General features: G+C 35.9%; 1 protein-coding gene across 7 annotated transcripts in view; it reads left to right on the forward strand.

The window, feature by feature from the left end:
* CEP128 (centrosomal protein 128) overlaps window positions 1-21,040 on the forward strand; it is a 445,924-nt gene that overhangs the window by 131,357 nt on the left and 293,527 nt on the right. For all 7 annotated transcript variants that reach the window (XM_050798934.1, XM_050798932.1, XM_050798937.1 and 4 more), the window contains 2 exons: window positions 7,142-7,792; window positions 14,682-14,846. In XM_050798934.1, the coding sequence (XP_050654891.1) occupies window positions 7,142-7,792; window positions 14,682-14,846 (816 nt within the window). The remainder of the gene's footprint in view (window positions 1-7,141; window positions 7,793-14,681; window positions 14,847-21,040) is intronic.

A 21,040-nucleotide genomic window follows, 5' to 3' on the forward strand; every position in this document is an offset into this window, starting at 1 on the left:
TATGCCCTTGATAGAAGAATCCTTATGGTTGACTGTTTCAAAGTATAAAAGTTAATTTTTAAATATTTTTTACTTAAGCCTTTACATAGTTTAATATTATGTGGCTTTTCGGAGTTGGCCCATCAATAGATGTACCCCTTGCCCCAGTTTAGGTGTAAGTTTCCTAAATTGAATTATTCTTTAATCTCCTAATATTCCAATGGAAGAAAATTATTAAATCTTCCTTATTTTCACACAACTTTCCTCCCAATGCATGTATTTTAAAATCTCATTTATTTATATATTTCAACTAGGTATTGGTTAGAAAGAAGCATTTAAAAAATGCAGTAGTTACTAGGGCCATTTACTGGCAGCAACTGTAATGGGCTTACTTAAATGCGTACGCTGAGGATCTCACTGACTGAACAGTGTTATGGGATCACAACCCTCTTCAAGACTTTGCTTTTATGCCCTTTTGATAGCAACAAAACGCGTTTCACTCATCTATGTATGCATTTCACATTAACTTTTCTCTTGTATAATCAGTTACTTTAAATGGATTTTATGCTCCTATGTTGATTCTCATCTGATATATCTTTGGGTTGAATTAAACCCAGATGTTTATAAGATAATAAGCAGGAAAGTCGTGATTGATTTTTATCCATGTTTATTCTTGGTTTATCATTTGTGCTTTGTCATTTGTCACTTGTCAAGAACTCTGTACATTCCAAAAGAATAATCATTTGGATAAGTTGACTTTCTTTGAAAAGAAAACAAAATGTAGGGCATTATATTTATAAAATCAATTTTCAGCTTTTAAGAGTGACAGATGCTTATTTCAGATGAGCTGTCATGGAAAAGATACTCTCTTTTACATATGAATTTCTCGGACATATAGAAGATGAAAAAAATGATCATTTTGCACTCACTGCAGATTGCTTTTCATTTTAACCCATCTGACACATACTGGGTGGCTGGTTGCCCTGAAGTAAAGCAGTTCTAAAGCTTTCAGACTTGTGCCTGAACTGATCTGATCCCAGGAAATTGCTCTATCTTGATTATTCTGTTGTCAGCCTGATCTGGCAACTGGCTCAGTGAGCCTGACTGTAAGGTAGGTAGGTAGCTAGCAAGAGGAGTGGTTGAGGGAATTGACTGATTGAAAATCTCATCTGGAGATTTTACTTAATTAGAAGAGATTTAGAAGGGTCCATGTCATCATACAGTATTCCCGTCCATGGTGCTGAGACTTTTCTACATTGAGTTTTCAGAATATTAAAAATTGTTTAACAATCATTTCCCAGAATACTTCCAATTATTTTTATCACTTAGCATTACTAATGATAAGCAAAGAAGCAATTTTAAAGTGATTGCCACAGTTAAGGTCGTAACACAATTATCACAGCAGGCATTGTAATTTCTCCTTTAAAAGCCTTAAAAATTAATGCAGCATGTTGCAGTTAGAGCAATGGTTTTTCAAGGAAAAAGAGTAAGAAATGTGCTCAGTAAATCTGTGATGTGGAAATACATGGTAAATAATTTTGGAAAAATTTTAAAAAAATATATTACTGAATATTATTTCAAAGGGATATTTAATTCTTAATAAAATCACAAAGCCACCTTAACACATTTGTAATACGGCTACTTTCTTTTTGATTTTTAGGGCTAATTATTTTCAAAAACTGACTCCAAGGTATTTTGGAAGGGTGTATTAAAATAAAAAAATTATACTGATTTACAAATATAACATATGGTGGCTTAAAGAATAAATTACTTAATAAGTACCCTTACTGAGTCATTTTATATGCTCATATGATGCTCTCCTCATATTTGCAGTATGGTTCTGTGTCTACCGCCAGTTCTCTTTTTCTAGCATAATTTATTTTCTGCTTTAAGATTTGTCACTTAAAAAATATACTAAATGACAAAAGGCTTTTTTTCTCTTAAAAACTTCTCTGATTTATTTCTTTTTTCCTGCTTTTTACATTTCTGGAATCTTAGTAAGATTATAAGATATCATATTACAAAACTACTTCATGACTGAATGATGTGTAATATCAAATCGCATATCACTGCAGAAAAAAAAAAAAAAAAAACCCAGACAGATCAAACTGTATACTTTCCTCAAAGACAATGAAATGGATATTTACATCAGGGAATTGTGGTGTACTTCAGGGATATGTAGGTAACACATATTAGGAGACCGAAAACTTAATAGATACAAATAATCTAGCTGTAAGTTGTGGTATTTTTGCTTCTCTTTTTCTTTTAAGGTACTGTTTGAAATCATTGGTTTGTATGGGTGCTTTGAAAACGATAAAGGAAAAGATTGGACTCTGATCATAGTATATGCTTTTCTGAATGTTTCCAATTTTTTTCATATTCTTTTTTAATATGGATAATGGGAATACTTTCCAGGGTTTTTTTTTCCCCCTGCTGAATTGGCAGAATAATTGGCTTGCTTATGTATTGAGCTTTTTGCTTGATAGTGTTTGACTTCAAGAAGCTTAAATTACCATATATTCCTTCTGCATATTTCCCTCCTGCTGGCAAAAAAAGAGTTATATGTAATATATGCTATCTTGTAAAATCTGAATTTTTGAATGGTTGAAAGTAAGAAGTGCCAAAGTGTACGATTTTTTGAATGCATATACAGTCCTATCACATACAGTTCAAGAAATGCTAGAGTATGTATTAGTATAATTCAGCCATCTGCCTGCATTTTCTCTCACATGCAGGTAAACAAAACAAAACAAAACAAAAACATTGAGTAATCCCCTCATCTACCTTTTAGTTAATTAAAACAAAAAACAAAACCAAACTGTATATATAATACTTTGTGTTCAGGTCTTTGAGGACTTGGCGTCTGTTTCTATAATCGCCATGGTTTTAGATAGTATTATTCTTTTGGCTTCACACAACTATTTTAAGGCCTTTTTTCAATAATCTTTTCTTTTGCCCCTTCTTTGGAAGCTTGGACTGCCTGGTTAGAACATTCTTTTCCCATTTTTGCTCTTGACTGCTGGCTATTTTTCATTTATGCCCCTACATTTCTCAAGGATTTTAGCTTGGCTTTGCATCAGCCTGTTTTATGTCATGTAATTCTTGCCATCATCCTTAGTAACTTCAGAGTTCAAGTCCTCAACCTACTGAAGTCTGTATCCTTCTAATTCACGAATGTCTTATTTTATAGTGACCTTCACTGAAATAATTCTACTTCAGTGTCGAATTTCTGTGTTTAAACTTTATCTTCATCTGTAATTGTTCCATGTTCAAGCCTTCCGTTCCAAAGCTCAGTGTCTGATCTTTCAGAATTCTTCTCTTCCCTACCACCTAGCTTTTTAAACTATTAATACCCAATTTTGATCTTTCTATATTCTTCTGGTTTACTATCCAGTTCCTGGCTTCCGTTTTCTTCCTGTCACATTGGACTTCATCGAAAGCTACTTTGATGTCGTTCTCATCACATCTTCAATTTCTTTCTTCTCCCTCATACATTTTACCGATTTCTAATCTGGAGTCAACCCGACTTTCCACTTTTTCCATTCCTTCTCCTAAACAGTAACAGCAAAACTTCCATAGAAATAGCAGTTGGCTTCTATAGTATTCATGGTTACCTCCTCCCTCCCCCTATCCATTCCATTCAATAATTAATGCAAGACCATCACTAGGTACAGAATTGCAGAGAGGTGGAGCCAGAGCTTTGACATACTGTCTCTGGAGTGGTTTTGCCTGGAATGATTTTCTTGTGGTTTAAACCAGTTTGGATTGGGATTTTCTCTTACCCTCAGCAGAAGAAATTCACGTTTATGTAAACTTTGAGTTCTAGCAATAAGGAGCTATAAGCAAAATAACCTAAATTGTAGGATTGGCTGAGAGGAGAAATAGAGTAAGGGGCAAGAGAGGATCATATTGTTCTAAAGGGAAAGTTGGTAAACTTTGCTATGTGGTTGGAAGCAACTGGTTTAAAGAGAAATCATATTTAGGGGCATTGATGCTGTGAATAAGAGGATAGTATTAAGTGACTGGTAGGAAAACTTTAGGATGTTGGAGTATGTTGTGTGCATATTTCAGCCTTCAGTAAGGTATTACAAGAGAAAGACAAGTTTAGGTTGAAACTTGTCTGTCTAAAAGCAGAGTTTTGTTCGTTTCTGTTTGTTTGTTTGTTTCCTTTTTTAAGATGAGGAGCCTGAAGTCTGCAATCTATAATCCATATTGACTATGAGTCTGATAATTTGGAATCCTTTAGGCTTGGAAAAGCCAAATTATTTATCCAAACTGAAATTGGTGCAAGCATAAGAGGGAAGCAGGAAACAGCAAGAAAAAAAAAAAAGAGTTAAAAATCAAGCCTTTTTCTCAGGATCCTTTCAAGTACTTAAGCATTCCTGGCCAGACAAAGGGGACCCAGTTCCACTGTTCTGATCTTCCTCAAGATAAAGGCTACTCAATTGAGGGCCCTGGGTATGTCCAGGGTATTGAGATGGTAGTAAAGACATAAGACATTTTCAGACTCAAAGAAATGTCTAGACAAAATCTTAAGCTGTGGCTACTAGGCAAGCAATTAACCGGAAGCAAATTGACAGAGCTTAGTTTTTAGTATCTGTATTGCCAAAGATATTATAAACTTGATCCACAAGGTCAGTGACGGTCTGCCCTGTGGCTGTCACCTTTGTCAGGAATTGATGTGATGCTTGGAACACTGCAAAGACAGCAAAAGATGAGAGTTATAGAGTAGCAGAGCCTGAGCTTTGAGGGATTCTTCTTGAACGACCCTATCTCTGGACTTCCTGTTATGTGAGAAAAAGAAATACCTTTGCTTTTTAATCCAATTTCAGGAAGATATAATATTTCATAATTAAAGACACTTTACATGGTATGACTTCATTATGAAAATATGATTTTAATCCTCAGCACTGCCTATAAGTCTCTCAACTCATGCCAAGGGGGCTAAGTTATCTGCTTCAAATGGATATCACTATACTGAAGGCCCCTACCCTTGCTCAGTCCCTCCCACGCCATCTTTACAGCCCAAACTTGATTCTATCAGTTTTTGTGCTCTCTAGTTTGGTAAGTAGATTGACCCTCCCCAAAGAAGTTACTCTAATTTCTGGAATCCATGAATATGATAAGACATTACTCCTGTGATCACATTATCTGGATGGGCCTAATCTAATCACATGAGCCCTCAATAGAAGTTTTCTTTCTGGCTATTGGGAGAAGGGGACGTCGGAGAGAGTTGAAGCTTGGGAAGGATTCATCAAGCTGTTCAAGCTTTGAAGATGGCAGAGTCCATAAGCCAAGGAACAAGGTTGGCTTCTAGAAGTTCAGAATAATCGCTGGCCAAAAGCTAGCAAGGAAATGGGTACCCAAAGTCCTACAACTGTATGGAAACAAGTTGTATCAGAAACCTGAATAAACTTGGACATGGATTCTCCTCAGAGTCTCCAGACCAGAGCCCTGGCCAGCTGATACCTTGATTTTAGTCTTAGGAGGCCTTAAACTGAATACCTTGCTTGGCTGTTTGACCTATTGGAAGCAGTGAGATAAAAAATGTGTATTGTTTTAAGCTACTAAGTCTGTTCGAAATTGTTATGAAACAGTAGAAAAATAATACATCTACCCTTAGGCTCATCTATATTTCTCCTACCTTACATTCTTTTGAAATTGAACTCCTTCATCTGTGTTTCAGAGTTCCTTCCCTTCAGTTATCCTGTCTTTTCACAGTAGAGATGGGGTCTTGCTATGTTGCCCAGGCTGGTTTTGAACTCCTGAGCTGTAGCTATCTTCCCACCTCAGCCTTCCAAATAGCTGGGATTATAGGTGTGTGCCACTGGGCCTGGCTCTTTTTACAGTTTTGATCACTACCTTGCATAAACACCTCCCCGAGACCCTAGTACCTCCTTGAACTTAAATTCTACTCCAACTTTTTGTTTCCCCTTTCTCACTAATCTTCATCACAGTCTTATGAAATAGCTATTATTCTTTTCTCTAGCAAGAGAAATGATTTCTCTGAGGCCATAGAATTGCCCATGATTGAACTGAGAATCAAATTCGCTTCTTTCTGGTCAGAGCTCAACTGCTTATTCACCTCCTTTTATTAGTTCTCATGTTATCTTTGTGCTCTTTCTTTCTTTCAGTTAAAACTGAGAGGGATTGGGGAAACTTTTTTTTGGAGTGATTGACTCATTAAATTTTTATCATAAATTGTTTTACACTGCAGTATAGAATGTGAAGTATAGAAATGTCTTGCAAATATTTGCATTTTAACTCATTATTTGTAATTCTGAAATGAGTCTTAATTGGTTCCTTTTTTCCCCCACCTGTTTCAAGACATGGTGTGGGCATCAGTAAGTAGACACGGAGATTATCTTTGGTGCCAGTGTTGTATAGAAAACAATCTTGGCTCCCTTGGCTGCCCACTATTTTATTTGCAATGATTAGGTGGTGAGAATTAGAGGCCAGAAGAGTTAACCCTTGGCCTCTGTCCCTCAATGTAAATCGTAGAGAGGCTGGCATAGAATGATGGACTTCTAGGCCCTTGACTTTTCACTTGAGCCCTTTCCCCACCTTCCCTGACTTAATCTCATTTCTATCTTTGTGGGCTTCAAGGCTCCCAGTTGCATATTGGTGACTTTTTGTCACCATTGATATTTTGAAAATAATGGCTGAATGTACCGTAAACTTTCTTATATTGTATCTGCATGCTTCCCTATATTATTTTCCATCTCTGTTTTGGGATTTCTCCTTTTTAAAAGTGTATCATTGGAATGCACATCATTATTATTTTAGGTAATACTGTATTATTTCAACCTCTAGTAAGTTTTCTTTTTAATGGGAGTCTTTGCTTTCCACATTTGCTTGCTCAATTCTATCTAACATTTAAATAATTATTTGTAACCATGGATTGAAATAAGTTTTGGTGATGAAAATTTGAAATATATATTTCAGTGTGTTGCTATTTCAGGACAATTATATATTGCCCCCTGCCCCTCCGCTTTCTAGCCTAAAAGTATTTTTATTACAAAATGGAAAAAATACAAAAATTATTTGATGAATTTTGTTTCTCCTTGTGGGTTAAGCTTTATTTTGCTGACTGGCACAGTCTATGGTGAATTTTACAGTAACTTTTATTTTTTTCTTTTGCTTCATGTTCTTAACCTGATAGATTTTAAAAGAAAAGGATGAATTGAAAACCCAGATGTATGCAGCATTACAACAAATAGAGAATCTTCGAAAGGAATTGAATGATGTCCTAACAAAGCGTGCCCTTCAGGAGGAGGAGCTTCACTCCAAGGAGGAGAAACTACGTGATATTAAGTCTCATCAAGCTGACCTTGAATTGGAAGTCAAGAATTCCCTGGATACCATCCATAGACTGGAAAGTGAATTGAAAAAGCAGAGTAAGATCCAAAGCCAAATGAAAGCTGAGAAAGCTCACTTGGAGGAAGAAATTGCAGAGCTCAAGAAGAGCCAGGCCCAGGACAAAGCTAAACTTCTTGAGATGCAAGAGTCCATCAAGGACCTGAGTGCCATCCGAGCAGATCTTGCTAATAAATTGGCCGAGGAAGAGAGAGCCAAGAAAGCAGTGCTTAAGGACCTTTCTGACCTCACTGCACAGGCAAAATCCAGGGATGAAGAAACAGCTACAATCATCACACAGTTAAAGCTGGAACGAGATGTGCACCAGAGGGAGCTGAAAGATCTCACATCATCATTGCAGAGTGTGAAAACAAAACATGAACAGAATATCCAGGAGCTTATGAAGCACTTTAAGAAAGAAAAGAGTGAGGCTGAGAATCATATCAGGACACTGAAGGTACCTCTGTTGAATTATCCTGATGATACTGAAGGAATTTTTCTGGTGGCTCATGAAGTTAATAAAGCGTAAACTTTTAGAGATCATTCTGTATTCCCAAGCACTGAAGGAAAGATAAAACCAACAATAAAGAGGCTTATTCATGCCTGTTCGGCCAGGTTGAAATGAGTTATAACAGCCACCTGGGAGCACCTATTTCAGAGCATTGAAGCCCTTTATAAAGAACGTTTAGCTGTTTGGGGAGTTCAGGAAAGGCAGAGGTGGCAGTAAGTCGTGGACCTGAAACGTGCCCTCATTCAACATTTATGACCTCCTAAAATATAAAAGGCAAAGACTCGTCAAGGCCAGAGGAGCTATAACCACAGTCCTTATTAGTATGGTAACTAAAGTGGATCAGCTTATGGGCTGTGTAAACCCAAGGCTTTTGAGATTTACTCCTTCTTTTCCAAATCAAAGTTGCCTGGGTAAATGCCTAATTGGGATCTTGGATTTGAAGAAATGTTTCTAAGGCCTAATGTTATTAGCATTATCACCATGCAGGGCAATCGTTTTATAACATGATTGTCAGGAGTGTGATAAATCTGTTCCTCTTCCCATCTTTTTATTTTTTTCCCATAACACTTATCATATGATATAGATTCCATATTATTTATTTTTTAATCTCCCTTTATTGAAATGAAGACTCTCTGAGGATAGGGATTTTAGTCTGTTTTGCTTCTAGCTATATTCCCAGTGCCTACAACAGTTTTTTGGAACATTGTAAATATCTATTGAATAGGTGAATGAATGAATGGATAAATCTTCAAAGGTTAATTATTATAATGTTTTTCAAAAGTCTTTGAAATGCAACTACTATTTTGAAAATGCTTATGATGCAAGATGAAATGATATTGAAACAACTGACATCTGTAAAATGATGTAGCTAGTCTATGAGTTCTTCCCCAGTCCTAGATAGCCTTCTGGCATGAAGATTTGGGGTCTTCAATTGGGGTTGGTGGGTCAGAATGGAAGCTAAAATAGGTAAGAGGCTCTTACTATATTTCATTAAACCTAAGACACCTTGTCAGGTGCATCATTGCTGTTATTACTAGATGCATGTCATCCTAAGAAATAAAAATGCTGCCTCCTGCCTATGAAACCATGATATGTCATCAAGTGTAAGAACTCCCAGGTCAGAGATGGTAAAATGTGGAAGATACACATTTTAATTTTGATGAACTATGGAATAATAATCTTTCAGAGTTGATGAATATATAAACAAAAGTAGAATTAGGGATATGGAGAAGAAGAGCTGATCTTATAGAAAATAAAATATATATTACATGGTGATTGATTGGCTATGACAATAACAATACTACCAGCAAACAGTTTTTCAACACTTTATGCCAGTCACTGCTCTAAGAACTTTACAAGTGTTAATCATTTAATACCCACTTCCCCCTGCAGATTGTGTGGTATTATTTTCTCCCCGATGAGGAAATTGGGATACAGAAGGTTAAGTAATTTGCCCACGGCCTTAGAGCAGGAGAGTGGTAGGGAAAGGATTTGAACTCAGGTAATTAACTGACTGTGTTCTTAACTGCTTTGCTAGGCTGGAAAAAAGTTTAGACTCAAGGATGGGTAGGTAATGACTTTGGGTGATTAGGTGGATAATGATGCTATTGCCAATATAGAGAATACAGACAGAATAGAAGATTTGAAGAGAACAGTGGCAAATCTAGTTTGTTTTTGTTGTTGTTATTTTTTAGCATATTGTCTTAGGGGGAGGAATTTTAAGCTTAACCAAGAAAGTCTAGGTGGAACAGATTAGCACATAATTAGTACATAATAATTAGTAGGGTCAAGAGTTGAGGGAGAAATTGAGATTGGAGTGAAATATTTGGGAGCCAGTTAACTCTTGGGTGGTAGTCGATGTCATGGGATTTGGATGAGATTGTGCAGATAATAAAAAGAGGATGAGACTCTCAAACACTAATGTTTGAAGGAAAGAATTTACTAAAAAGGCCTAGCAAATGAAAATAAAAGACCATATGACAGACAGATAGGAGGAGAACCAAAAGAGAATGATATCTTAGAAATCCAGCTAAGACATTTTAAGAAAGTTATAATCAAGAATGATAAATGTGACAGGCAAGCTGAAAGAAGAAGTATAAAAAGCCTTCATTCCATTCAACAGAGGTTGATGGAGAAAGTACATGAGGAGATGTGAGGGGATTTGATAAAAAAATAAGAGTATATAGCATTCAACAGGAGACAAGGTCTCCTTCCTCTGAAGGATTTGGAGGAAACCAGTAAGACTGGGTAAGTTGGTAGGGATGATCTGGGGAAATTGATGTGAATCTTGACTGATAGCCTTTCTTCTCTTTGAAGTAGAATAGGACAGCAGTGCAGCAAGAAATTAGGAGCAGTGAAGATGAAAACTGGTATGAAGACTGGTACAAACTGAACGAGACTAGTCTAGGAGCATGTAAAGTACTTCCATGTGGCTAACATTGAAGAACAAAGATTGTGGGCAAAGGAATGAGAAAGCTGAAGGATAAAAATCTGCAGTCAGAGGTTGTTGATTTGGTCAGGAATTCTTATATTGCAGTGCAATCTAAAAGTTTTCAGAGTTAAGGTCTAAGGTGTGGTCATGCAGTGGTTGCTATTGTGTAATGTTGGTGTAGGTAGTTGGGAAAGAACAGGTCAAATAACTTTGAAGCTATCTTATGGGATGGACACTTGGATATTTAAGATATTGTGAAGGCATTAATTGGTCACATGCCAAAAACCACAGTGAAGAGGGTGACTGATCAGTCAGCTGTTGACAGCAAGGTAGAGGGGGTTGATGAGAAATAGTGTGATGTGAAAGGAAGGCAGGGTTTTTGCATGAGGACAAGCATGTAATGATTTGTTGGGAGAAACTGGCATGGCATAGAGCAATGGTTTGTTTTAAGAAGCTTGCAGTTTTCTTGAGACTGTTGTTGAAACTAGAACCTTCCTTCTCATTAGTACTTATGTCTTATCACCATTATTTAGGTTGTATAATAACACAATGGCAGGAGTTAGTAATAATTTTTTCAGTTAGAGCATGTTCAAGGTCATCTCTATAAGGCCATAATTCTCACATTCAGATATGCATTCTTCAATGAGAAATAGTAATTGCTTTTGCTCATGGATACATTGGCATATGGACAATATATCATGTTGTACTAGAAAACAGAATGCAGACTGCTAACTTGCAACCTAGCCATACTTCTAAGTAATTTCCCTATTTCCCTCTAGTTCCTTTCTCTACCCACAACCCCTCCCTTTATTCCCCCAGATACTCTCTAATTTCCTTTCCCAAAATATATATCTGAGTGTGTCACTTTCTACTGAAAAACCTTTGTTAGTTATTTACTGTCTCTGTAATAAAGTCTCCCCTCCAGCCCAGCCCAGCACCCCCCTTAAAATGATTCTACCTTACTCATGTACATTCATTCCTTTTTTTTTTTTTTTTTTTTTTTTTGAGATGGAGTCTTGCTCTTCACCAGCCGGGAGTGCAGTGGTGTGATCTCAGCTCACTGCAGCCTCTGTCTCACAAGTTCAAGCGATTTTCCTGCCTCAGCCTCCCAAGTAGCTGGGACTACAGGTGTGCACCACCATGCCCAACTACTTTTTGTATTTTTAGTAGAGATGGGGTTTCACAGTGTTGGCCAGGATGGTTTCCATCTCTTGACCTCATAATCCACCCGCCTCGGCCTCCCAAAGTGCTGGGATTGCAGGCACGAGCCACTGTGTCCGGCTCATTCATTACCTTTTTATGCTCTCCAACATTCCTCGTACAAATACAGATCACTGTGCATACTTCTGACTGCTCATTCTCTATCTGAATTGGCCTCCTAGTCTGCAGGAAGAAGAATTCTGCCAAATCCTTTAAGGCCCAATTTTTTACTTCTTTTATGGATCCACTAAAGTTGGAATAAATCTCAACTGAGGTGGGGCTAATCTCTTGGTCCACTGTGTGTCCATAGGTCTTTATTGGTGCCTCAGGTACAGCACATTTAGGCTGCCTTTTATTTTGGTTTGTTGAGTGTGCGTAAGTTTCTAGAGGGACAGGCATTAGATCTAAGCCATTTTGTATCCTCTTATGGTGTCTAGCACAATGTTCCAGACATACAGAAGATACTCGGTGGATATAAGTTGAAATGTTGAAAAAGGTAGAAATCAGAGCATTTGCTCCTGACTTGCTCTATGATCTGTTTCGTTTGGATTTCTCCATGTAATGTGGGAAAATTGATTTCCTCATTTTTTTTGAGGAAGTGCTTTGAGTTCATTTGTTGTGAGATGATAACAAAGCTTTACTAAATTCCCTATGTGTAAAGAATTTAGAATTTATAAGCATTCTGGTGATCTTCTAAGTCCTTTGGGCTTTTTTTTTTTTTAAATTTGAAAGATTGAGATCTGGGAGGGGTGTTAAAGCTATTCCCTAATGTGTGGTATTGAAGTTGCTCTAGAATTGGAAGAATGGCCAGAGATTGTGTGAGCCCAGCAGTTTCCTTTGAAACCAAACAATTTACCCTTAAGGAACAATCGCCACCTCATGCTATTTTATTAATATATCCATACTTTTTACTTATTTATATTAATTAAAATGAGTTGATAGCAAAGGCCATCACAGGAGATGTAATATACTGAATTATGCACACAATGGAGTTTTAGACAAATAGCTCTACAAATGTTATATTTCTGTGTTTTTCAGCTTCATTTTAACTTACTACATTTTTGAGTCTAATAAGCTCTGATAAGTCATCCATATTTTTTTCTCTGTACACTTTAGTTCTATTTTTTCCTCCATCTAGAATCACCCCTCTCATACCTATTTTTAAATTTAAATTTAAAATGTTTTAATGACATGCTCTGCTATTAATATTCTCAGGATATTGGTCTATTACCTCATTGCAATTTCAACAAAATCATTTTGTAGAGCCTTTTTTTGGAATCAAAAGATGCAGGATTGGAGTTCTGTGTTTTTGCCATTTGCTGACCATTTGATCTTGGCCAAGTTATTTCACTTTTTTATGCCTCACTGTTAAAATAAGAATAGTAATGTCCTTCTATATCACTGGGTTGTTGTGCACAAACATCAGTTTGTAAATTCTGAAATGAAATATAAATGTAATAAAAACCACAACAATAAGTAAGTTGTTAGTCAGGCTTCAGCATTGGTGTGCTGATAAATATTTGAAAACAAGCTTCCGGTGGGTGGAAAACCCTTGATTTATAGCATTCGCCAAGTTTGGTAGTTCTGAATACCACTTTCTTGGCTGATTTCAAGCTATCAAATGAGATATCATTGGAGAGGGGTGAAGTTGGGAAGAGAAGAGCCAGTTGGCTTTTGACAGTGTCTATGAGCTGGCTGCAGCACACTACAGACCTTAGGGGGAATTCTTTGTATTTACCTATGCTTTTGTTAGGACATAAAAAAAAGTAAAAGCATTCTACTGAAACTTAAAATCGTAATTGAACAATTTTCCTGATGAGAGGTTTTATTTTGTAAATTTATTTTGGGCTGTGAATATAGGATTGCTCATAAAAAATCAATTTCTTTGTTAATTTAATGTGGCATCAACTCTTAGGTAAATTTTGTGAGGTAAATAAAATATAGATTTTGTCTAAAACTCACAAAACTTCTTTCAGGAGATTGTTTCCATTGATTGTGTTCCTATATACCTAATTAAACTCATATAATAAACTTATAAAAATAAAAGAAACATATTTTAGGCATTAAAACATATATTTCAAACAGATTAAATGTGATTGCTTACAGACTCTTAGCAACTGGTAGGTGTGTTTCATGTTTTCCTAGTTTCACCCAGTTGGTTTTTAAAACCTAGTGGTATTGTACCTTTTGGGAGGCAGTGTGGTGTAGTTGAAAGCATGGACATTAGAAAGAATTCCTGGGTTCAAATCCTGACTCTGCATTTACTCACTGTGTATCTTTGGGAAAGTGATTAGCTTGCTTTTTTTCTTATTATTATTGCAATCAGTACAATAATAATACCTTATTTCATTCTCACAGGTTGTTGCGAGGATGAAATGAGGAAAACCTGTATACAAAAAGTCTTAGAGCAGTGTCCGCCACATAGTGTTTACATTATTGTTATTTCAAAATTCTTTAAGTTCACATACCTGACAAATCTTTACTGAATTTCCTGTATAGAATAGATTATTCCCAAAGTTTATTTTTTAAAAGCTGATTCTGGTTATACCCTATATAAAGATCAATAAATAGATATTTTACTACACTACTGATGTTGAAAAAATAACTGGTAAACTTTTTCATATTAAGTTTGTAGTTTCTTGGTTGTTATACTTCATAATGTTTTTTTAGCCCCATAAGAGTAGTATTGATAATGACTTACATAAAAAGTACACAATTATTTCATAGAAACCAGGAGTGAAGTCAAACAGGAATGTTAAGCCCCGTCTATAGACAAGGGAACTTATCAGTTAGTAACATCTCATAGTATTTCCTTTTTGGGATACTTCTCTAATAACTCCTTCCCCTCAGCAGAGCTGGTATTTCTTCTTTGAATTTCCAAAATGTCCAGCTTACACCTTTGATAAGTACTTCTCATTCAGTCTTGTCAAATAGATCATTGCATCTGACTCTCTTTACTATTCATATCTGTTATCTTTAGCATCTAGTCCAGTATCTACCACTTCATAAATGCTGGTGAATACTGATCAGCGATTGAATAAATGCAAAGAACATTTCCCTTATGTTTATTTTAATTTTTATATATGAATGCTTTGAACGAGCTAAAATCTTGCAGTGTTTTTCCACTGATAAAATGTGTAATGTGTTTGGTGTATTTTGGCTATGGCTAGTGGACTTTCTCTTTTTTCCTTCTCTTTTTCTCAGGCTGAAAGTTTAGAAGAGAAGAATATGGCTAAAGTTCATCGTGGTCAGCTGGATAAATTGAAATCACAGTGTGACAGACTGACAGAGGAATTAACCCAGAATGAAAATGAGAACAAAAAACTGAAGCTAAAATATCAATGTTTGAAGGATCAACTAGAAGAAAGGGTAAAAATATGAGTGAATTCTAATTTCAAATTCTAATTTCAATTTTAATTTCCTCTAGAACATATTTTATATATTAATAAATGATAATTGTAGTCTTTCACAGGAAAGTTGTGTTGGTGCCCCCCCCAAAAAAGGCAGTTTATTAGAATGCTGTGATTTTTATTCTTTCAGCCACCCATTCAGCTTCTAATACATTTGAAGTGTAAAAAGTTGATTTTAAATTTTTTCTGTGTCTTAAAATAGAAATTTAGAAATGAAGTAGAAAAAAAAGGAAGGATGGTTTACTGAGGATCTACTATAAGTCAGATATTTATGCCAACTGGTTTACCTGTGTCTACCGGTCATTTAATTGCTACAACTCTTTGGCTTAGTGTCTTAGTCTGTTTGAGGTGCTATAACAGAATGCTATAGACTGGATAGAATAAAAACAACAAATATTTATTTCTCATGGTTCTGGAGGCTGAGAAGTCCAAGATCAAGGTGCTGGCAGAATCAGTGTCTGGTGAGGGCCTCCTTTCTGGTTCACAGATGCTTCTTCTTGCTGTGTCTTCACAACGGAAGTGGAGAGAGAGCTCTCTGAGGTCTCTTTTATAAGGGCATTAATCGTATTCATAAGGGTTCTACCCTTATGAACTAATCACCTCCCAAATCACCTCCCACCCTCAATTATCATCACATTGGAGATTAGGTCAACTATGAATTTTGGGGTACACACATTCAGTCTGTAGCAATTAGGTTTTATTGATCGCTTTTGATCTGTGACAAAACTAAGGTTCAAATTACCTGATGGTTAAATGTTCACTTATGTGCTAGACACTGTAACTATTAATTCTTATAGTAAGAAGGTTGTAACTTTGGTACATCTCCACCAGGCTCACTGCTTTCCTTTGAGTAGATGTGTAAAATTATTGAGTGGCTTCATATATCATGTGTTGGATAGAATAGTAAATATTTTTAGAAGTCACTGCTTTTGAGGTTCTCTTGTGGCAAAAAGTCAACTAAGAATAGATAATAGAATATTTAAATTTTTCTCTTTCACCCACTTCCTAAAAGGATTTGAAATCGAAGGTAATAGAAGTCAAATGTAAAAAATTACCATCAAAATATGGTTAATAGGATAAGACAGTATATACATGGGCCAAATGAATGCACGTATGTGCTTGATCAGGGTTACTAAAATCTATGATGAAAGGAATTAGCACTGGGTGGGCTGTCATAAAACTACTCATAAACTTATAGGAAGAAACTTTCTTAGTGCTTTGCTTACATTTCTGCTTTTTGTTGTGTATAAAATGTTGCTACTATTAATATATATTATGTATAATTAATATATATTAATATATAGAGATAGTATTAAAAATTACATATAAATATAAAATTAAATATATATATATAAATTCTCTAGTAATTGGTAAAGTCAAGGAAATAAAATGTAAGTTAGTTAGGAGTTTATGATTAAATGTGCTTATGTTGCTAAATTTAGGCCTACAGTCTTGAAAACAGCTGTCATTTAGTTCTATGTCATGCTTTGTTTTGATTGTGTCTAATGTTCACATGTATTTAATGTATCTATTGCCAGGTTGTAGTTGCTCTGGTGATAATGCTAAATTTTGCACCTTTTCCATAATAATATTCTATTGTATGAAATTATGAAGTTAGCCAGAAGATTGCATTAATGTATTTTATATTTCCATAGCTTCATTTAAGAAATAGTGGTGAAAATTTTGATATGTTGAAAATGTCAGCTGGGCATGGTAGCCCATGCCTTTAATCCTAGCACTTTGGGAGGCTGAGGTGGGTGGATCACTTGAGGTTAGGAGTTCAAGACCAGCCTGGCCAACGTGGTGAAGCCCTGTCTCTGCTAAAAATACAAAAATTAGCTGGGTGTGGTGGCGAACACCTGTAATCCCAGCTATTCAGGTGGCTGAGGCAGGAAAATCACTTGAACCTGGGGGGCAGAGGTTGCATTGAGCTGAGATTGTGCCACTGCATTCCAGCCTGGGCGAGAGAGCAAGACTCCATCTCAAAAAATTAAAAAAATAAATAAAAAAATGAATAAATGCTGCTTCACAGATTCTATTTATTATATTTCAGGTGCATGTGTTATCACACGTTCATATAAGTAGAGCATTCACTTTAGAACAGAGCTTGAAGAGTTAATGATTTTATTTGAATATTGCTATGTATTGAGCATCTGCTATGTGGCAGGCATTGTGCTGGATGTTGAGGATAGGACAGAGATAAGATACAGGTTTATTGTTGGCTAACACATAGTGGATTTTTAAAAATAAAATCTCTTTCAGTTGTTAAAACTATATAGTCAAGTCCTGACAATGGGTGCTAATGCAGAGAAAACATGGTCTCTATAGCCTAAAATGGCGTATAATCTTAAAGATACACACACACACACACACACACTCTTATATATGTAGTTTATATGCTTTCTAATCTTTAATATTTATTTTTCATATACATGACTGCTATGTACTTTAGGTCAATTTAGCTGTTTGTGTTGATCCATTTATAGTTAGCTGTGAATCAAAATTACGTTGTATTGAGCCAACTTCAGATAGGGACTTTTTCTTTGAGAGGTAGTATAGCTATAGGATTATGGGCAAAACTTTGAATTCTTTTCTATCTGTGTGGCTTTAGGCAAGTTATTTAAAACTCAAAGCCTCAGTTTTATCATCATTTAAATGGGCATAATAATACCTTTATTGGGATTAAGTGTGAGAATGTATGTAAAGTGCTTGGCATGGCATCTGGTATCTAATAAGATATCAGTTAATGGTAGCTGCCATTATTTTGTTATTGTTATGTTTCCAAATATATGCTGACTACTGGTTCAATCAAGCAGTCAACTAATTGGTGTATATGGAATGACTGCCTGCGGTCAGCCTAATGATGTGTTAGTAATTAAAATACTGTGCCTATGATTTCCCTAATCATAAAGCCGCAGAACTTTGCTGATTGGAAGTTTAGAACCAGACTATGTTGAATCATTTGAAACAGAGGAGGCACACATGTGAAAATAGCTGGCAGGTTCATCAGCAAGTGATATTGAAGGCACATGCGTTAAGCAAACCAAACAGGTGGGCACTTTTATAATTATGCTTGATATTTGAAGAGACAAATTACACCTTGGTCATATTTCCATCTCCAAGACCATGCATAGAGCCTGACACATAGTAGGTAATTTATAAGTAAATTATGGACAAAGAGGTATGTGTGTACACACACACACACACACACACATATGTATATATGTAAAGAAATATGGATACACATACACACATGTATAAGGTGGCCAGTCTGGGGCAGATAAAAGCAAGAAAACAAAATAAAAATATGTTTTCAATGAGGGAAAACCCAATGACTAGTAGCCTGAAGATTACAACGTAAGCAATGCCATGAATTTGATAAATGAGGCCCTATGGGTTGAAGGGACAGCTCTGCTACAATCAAAAGGGGCAGGCGAGGGTTGGGGGGTGGCTTTCTAATTTGCTTAACAAAGTGGTATTTTTACATGCCTATCCCCAATGTCAATGTGTGATGTTACTGAGGCTACCAATACCCACAACCTTTTTTTAAAGCCTTGCTATTATTTTGACTGTGTGGTTTTAGATTGTGTTTCTTGTCATGTAATTATTACCTGGTAAGCTAAGAAATATTGAAACTGCATCAAAATTCATATAAATCATTAGCACCAATGGTAACATTAATCAGTGGTAGAACACTGCCGTTGCTAAATATCTACAGAATAACTGACTTTAGCATATTTTCCTCATGTATTCAGTGGTGATATGTGGTATTAAAATGCATTTTTTTTCCAACATCTGATTTTGCTTTGTCAAATGTTATTTTTCAGTTTTACAGAACAAAAGAGAACACGTGTTATGCAAACCACAGATTTTTATGTATTCATTTGGTACTTTATTATGAGCTTCTAACCGGGGCAAAAAAGCTACCCTGAAATATTATGGAAAGAATACTCTCCCATCCATAGTATCATTAATTTACTGTTCCTTTTGTTTACATTTTACAGTGAAATATTTGATTCTTCTTTTCTTTCAGAAGAATCTTACTGATATTAATCTTGTGATTTTCATGACATTTACCTATTTATTCTATCAGAAATACACTTTTATTAGTTTCACTGGAATCTGCCAATCAACAAGTGTTACTGCATAATTGCATCATTTTTGCTCAGCCAGTCAGCATTTAAGTTTACATAATGAATTTTTTAAATGCCTGATCTATATGGATCTGCACCTGATGTAATTAAAAGAAAATTCATATGCAAATAGTTATGAGTTTATAAATGACATCAGCTATCTTCGTAAAGTCAGGTAGTTTGGTAGTAGATATATTAAAAGAAAGATTGATTTTAATTTTGAACATGTTTGTATATTTTTAAAATAGCTGATACTGAAAATTGACATTATTTTATAAATTATTCTTTTTATACTACATATGTTTTTTTCATCCTTATGTTTTATAAATTTGGCTGTTTTATCAAAGAATATGCACAATATTTTGTGCAGATATATTTATATATAATGAGAAAAATTTATATACAATGAGAAAAAAAGAAAATGATAGCAATATTATGATGTTGTTTTTCTAAGTCTAAGATAAACATCATAAAGACATTTATTTTCCAGTATTAGTGAAGGAATAATTTAATTTTACTGATTATCAGGGGAACCCCACCCCCGATATTCAATGTGGGTTCTTTTCTATTTCCCTAAGTGTCAGTTGGTCTGAGAAATAAAGGGAAAGAGTACAAGAGAGAGAAATTTTAAAGCTGGGTGTCTGGGGGAGACGTCACATGTTGGCAGGTTCCGTGATGTAAAACCAGCAAGTTTTTATTAGCGATATTCAAAAGGGAGGGAGTGCATGAATAGGGTGTGGGTCACAGAGATCACATACTTCAAGGTAATAAAATATCACAAAGCAAATGGAGGCAGGGCAAGATCACAGGACCACAAGACGGGGTGAAATTAAAATTGCTAACGAAGTTTTGGGCATGCATTGTCATTGATAACATCTTATCAGGAGACAGGGTTTAAGAGCAGACAACCGATCTGACCAAAATTTATTAGGTGAGAATTTCCTCATCCCAATAAGCCTGGGAGCGCTACGGGAGACTGGGGCTTATTTTATCCCTTTGTCTTCAACCATAAAAGACAGCCACCCCCAAAGCGGCCATTTTAGAGGCCTACCCTCAGAGGCTTATTCCCTTTCTCAGGGATGTTTCTTGCTGAGAAAAAGAATTCAGCGATATTTCTCCTATTTGCTTTTGAAGGATGAGAAATATGGCTCTGTTCCGTCTGACTCACCGGCAGTCAGAGTTTAAGGTTATCTCCCTTGTTCCCTGAACATTGCTGTTATCCTGTTCTTTTTTCAAGGTGCCCAGATTTCATATTGTTCAAGCACACATGCTCTACAAACAATTTGTGCAGTTAACGCAATCATCACAGGGTCCTGAGGCGCCATACATCCTCCTCATCTTATGAAGATGACGGGATTAAGAGATTAAAGTAAAGACAGGCATAGGAAATCACAAGGGTATCGATTGGGGAAGTGATAAGTGTCCATGAAATCTCCACAATTTATGTTCAGAGATTGCAGTAAAGACAGGCGTAATAAATTATAAAAGTATTAATTTGGGGAACTAATAAATGTCCATGAAGTCTTCACAATTTATGTTCTTCTGCTATGACTTCAGCCAGTCCCTCTATTTGCGGTCCCTGACTTCCCGAAACAACTGATGGTTTTCATTTTATATATACAAGAATCTGAGAAATTATAGGTATAGAGAATATCTTCTACTTGGATATTCTTGGCAGAATTATGAGAATATGCTTCTTGTTACTAGGTACCCAAACCTGGAGGAAGTCTGAGATACCTGCCACCCTCATTTTACTTTTCTCTTTTAATCCACCCATAATCACCTCCGTACATGGAGCTTCCTCTGTTACAAAAGATACTGTCTTATGCCTTTTGTTAGTTAGCCTTGACAATGTTGCGAGATTCTTCATGAGTTTTTCAGGTTTTCTGCCCCTGAAAAATCTTTGCATTAGCTTTTGTTTAACAAGCTTTTTCTCAGAGTTTACACAGTAGCATTGAACTACTGAGGCAAAGCTGTTAATGAGAGGAGAGAGTTCCCTGACCCCCTTGCAGGACATGTG

The sequence above is a fragment of the Macaca thibetana genome, chromosome 7 (assembly GCF_024542745.1).
Source record: "Macaca thibetana thibetana isolate TM-01 chromosome 7, ASM2454274v1, whole genome shotgun sequence".
In the NCBI taxonomy this organism is placed as follows: Eukaryota; Metazoa; Chordata; class Mammalia; order Primates; family Cercopithecidae; genus Macaca; species Macaca thibetana.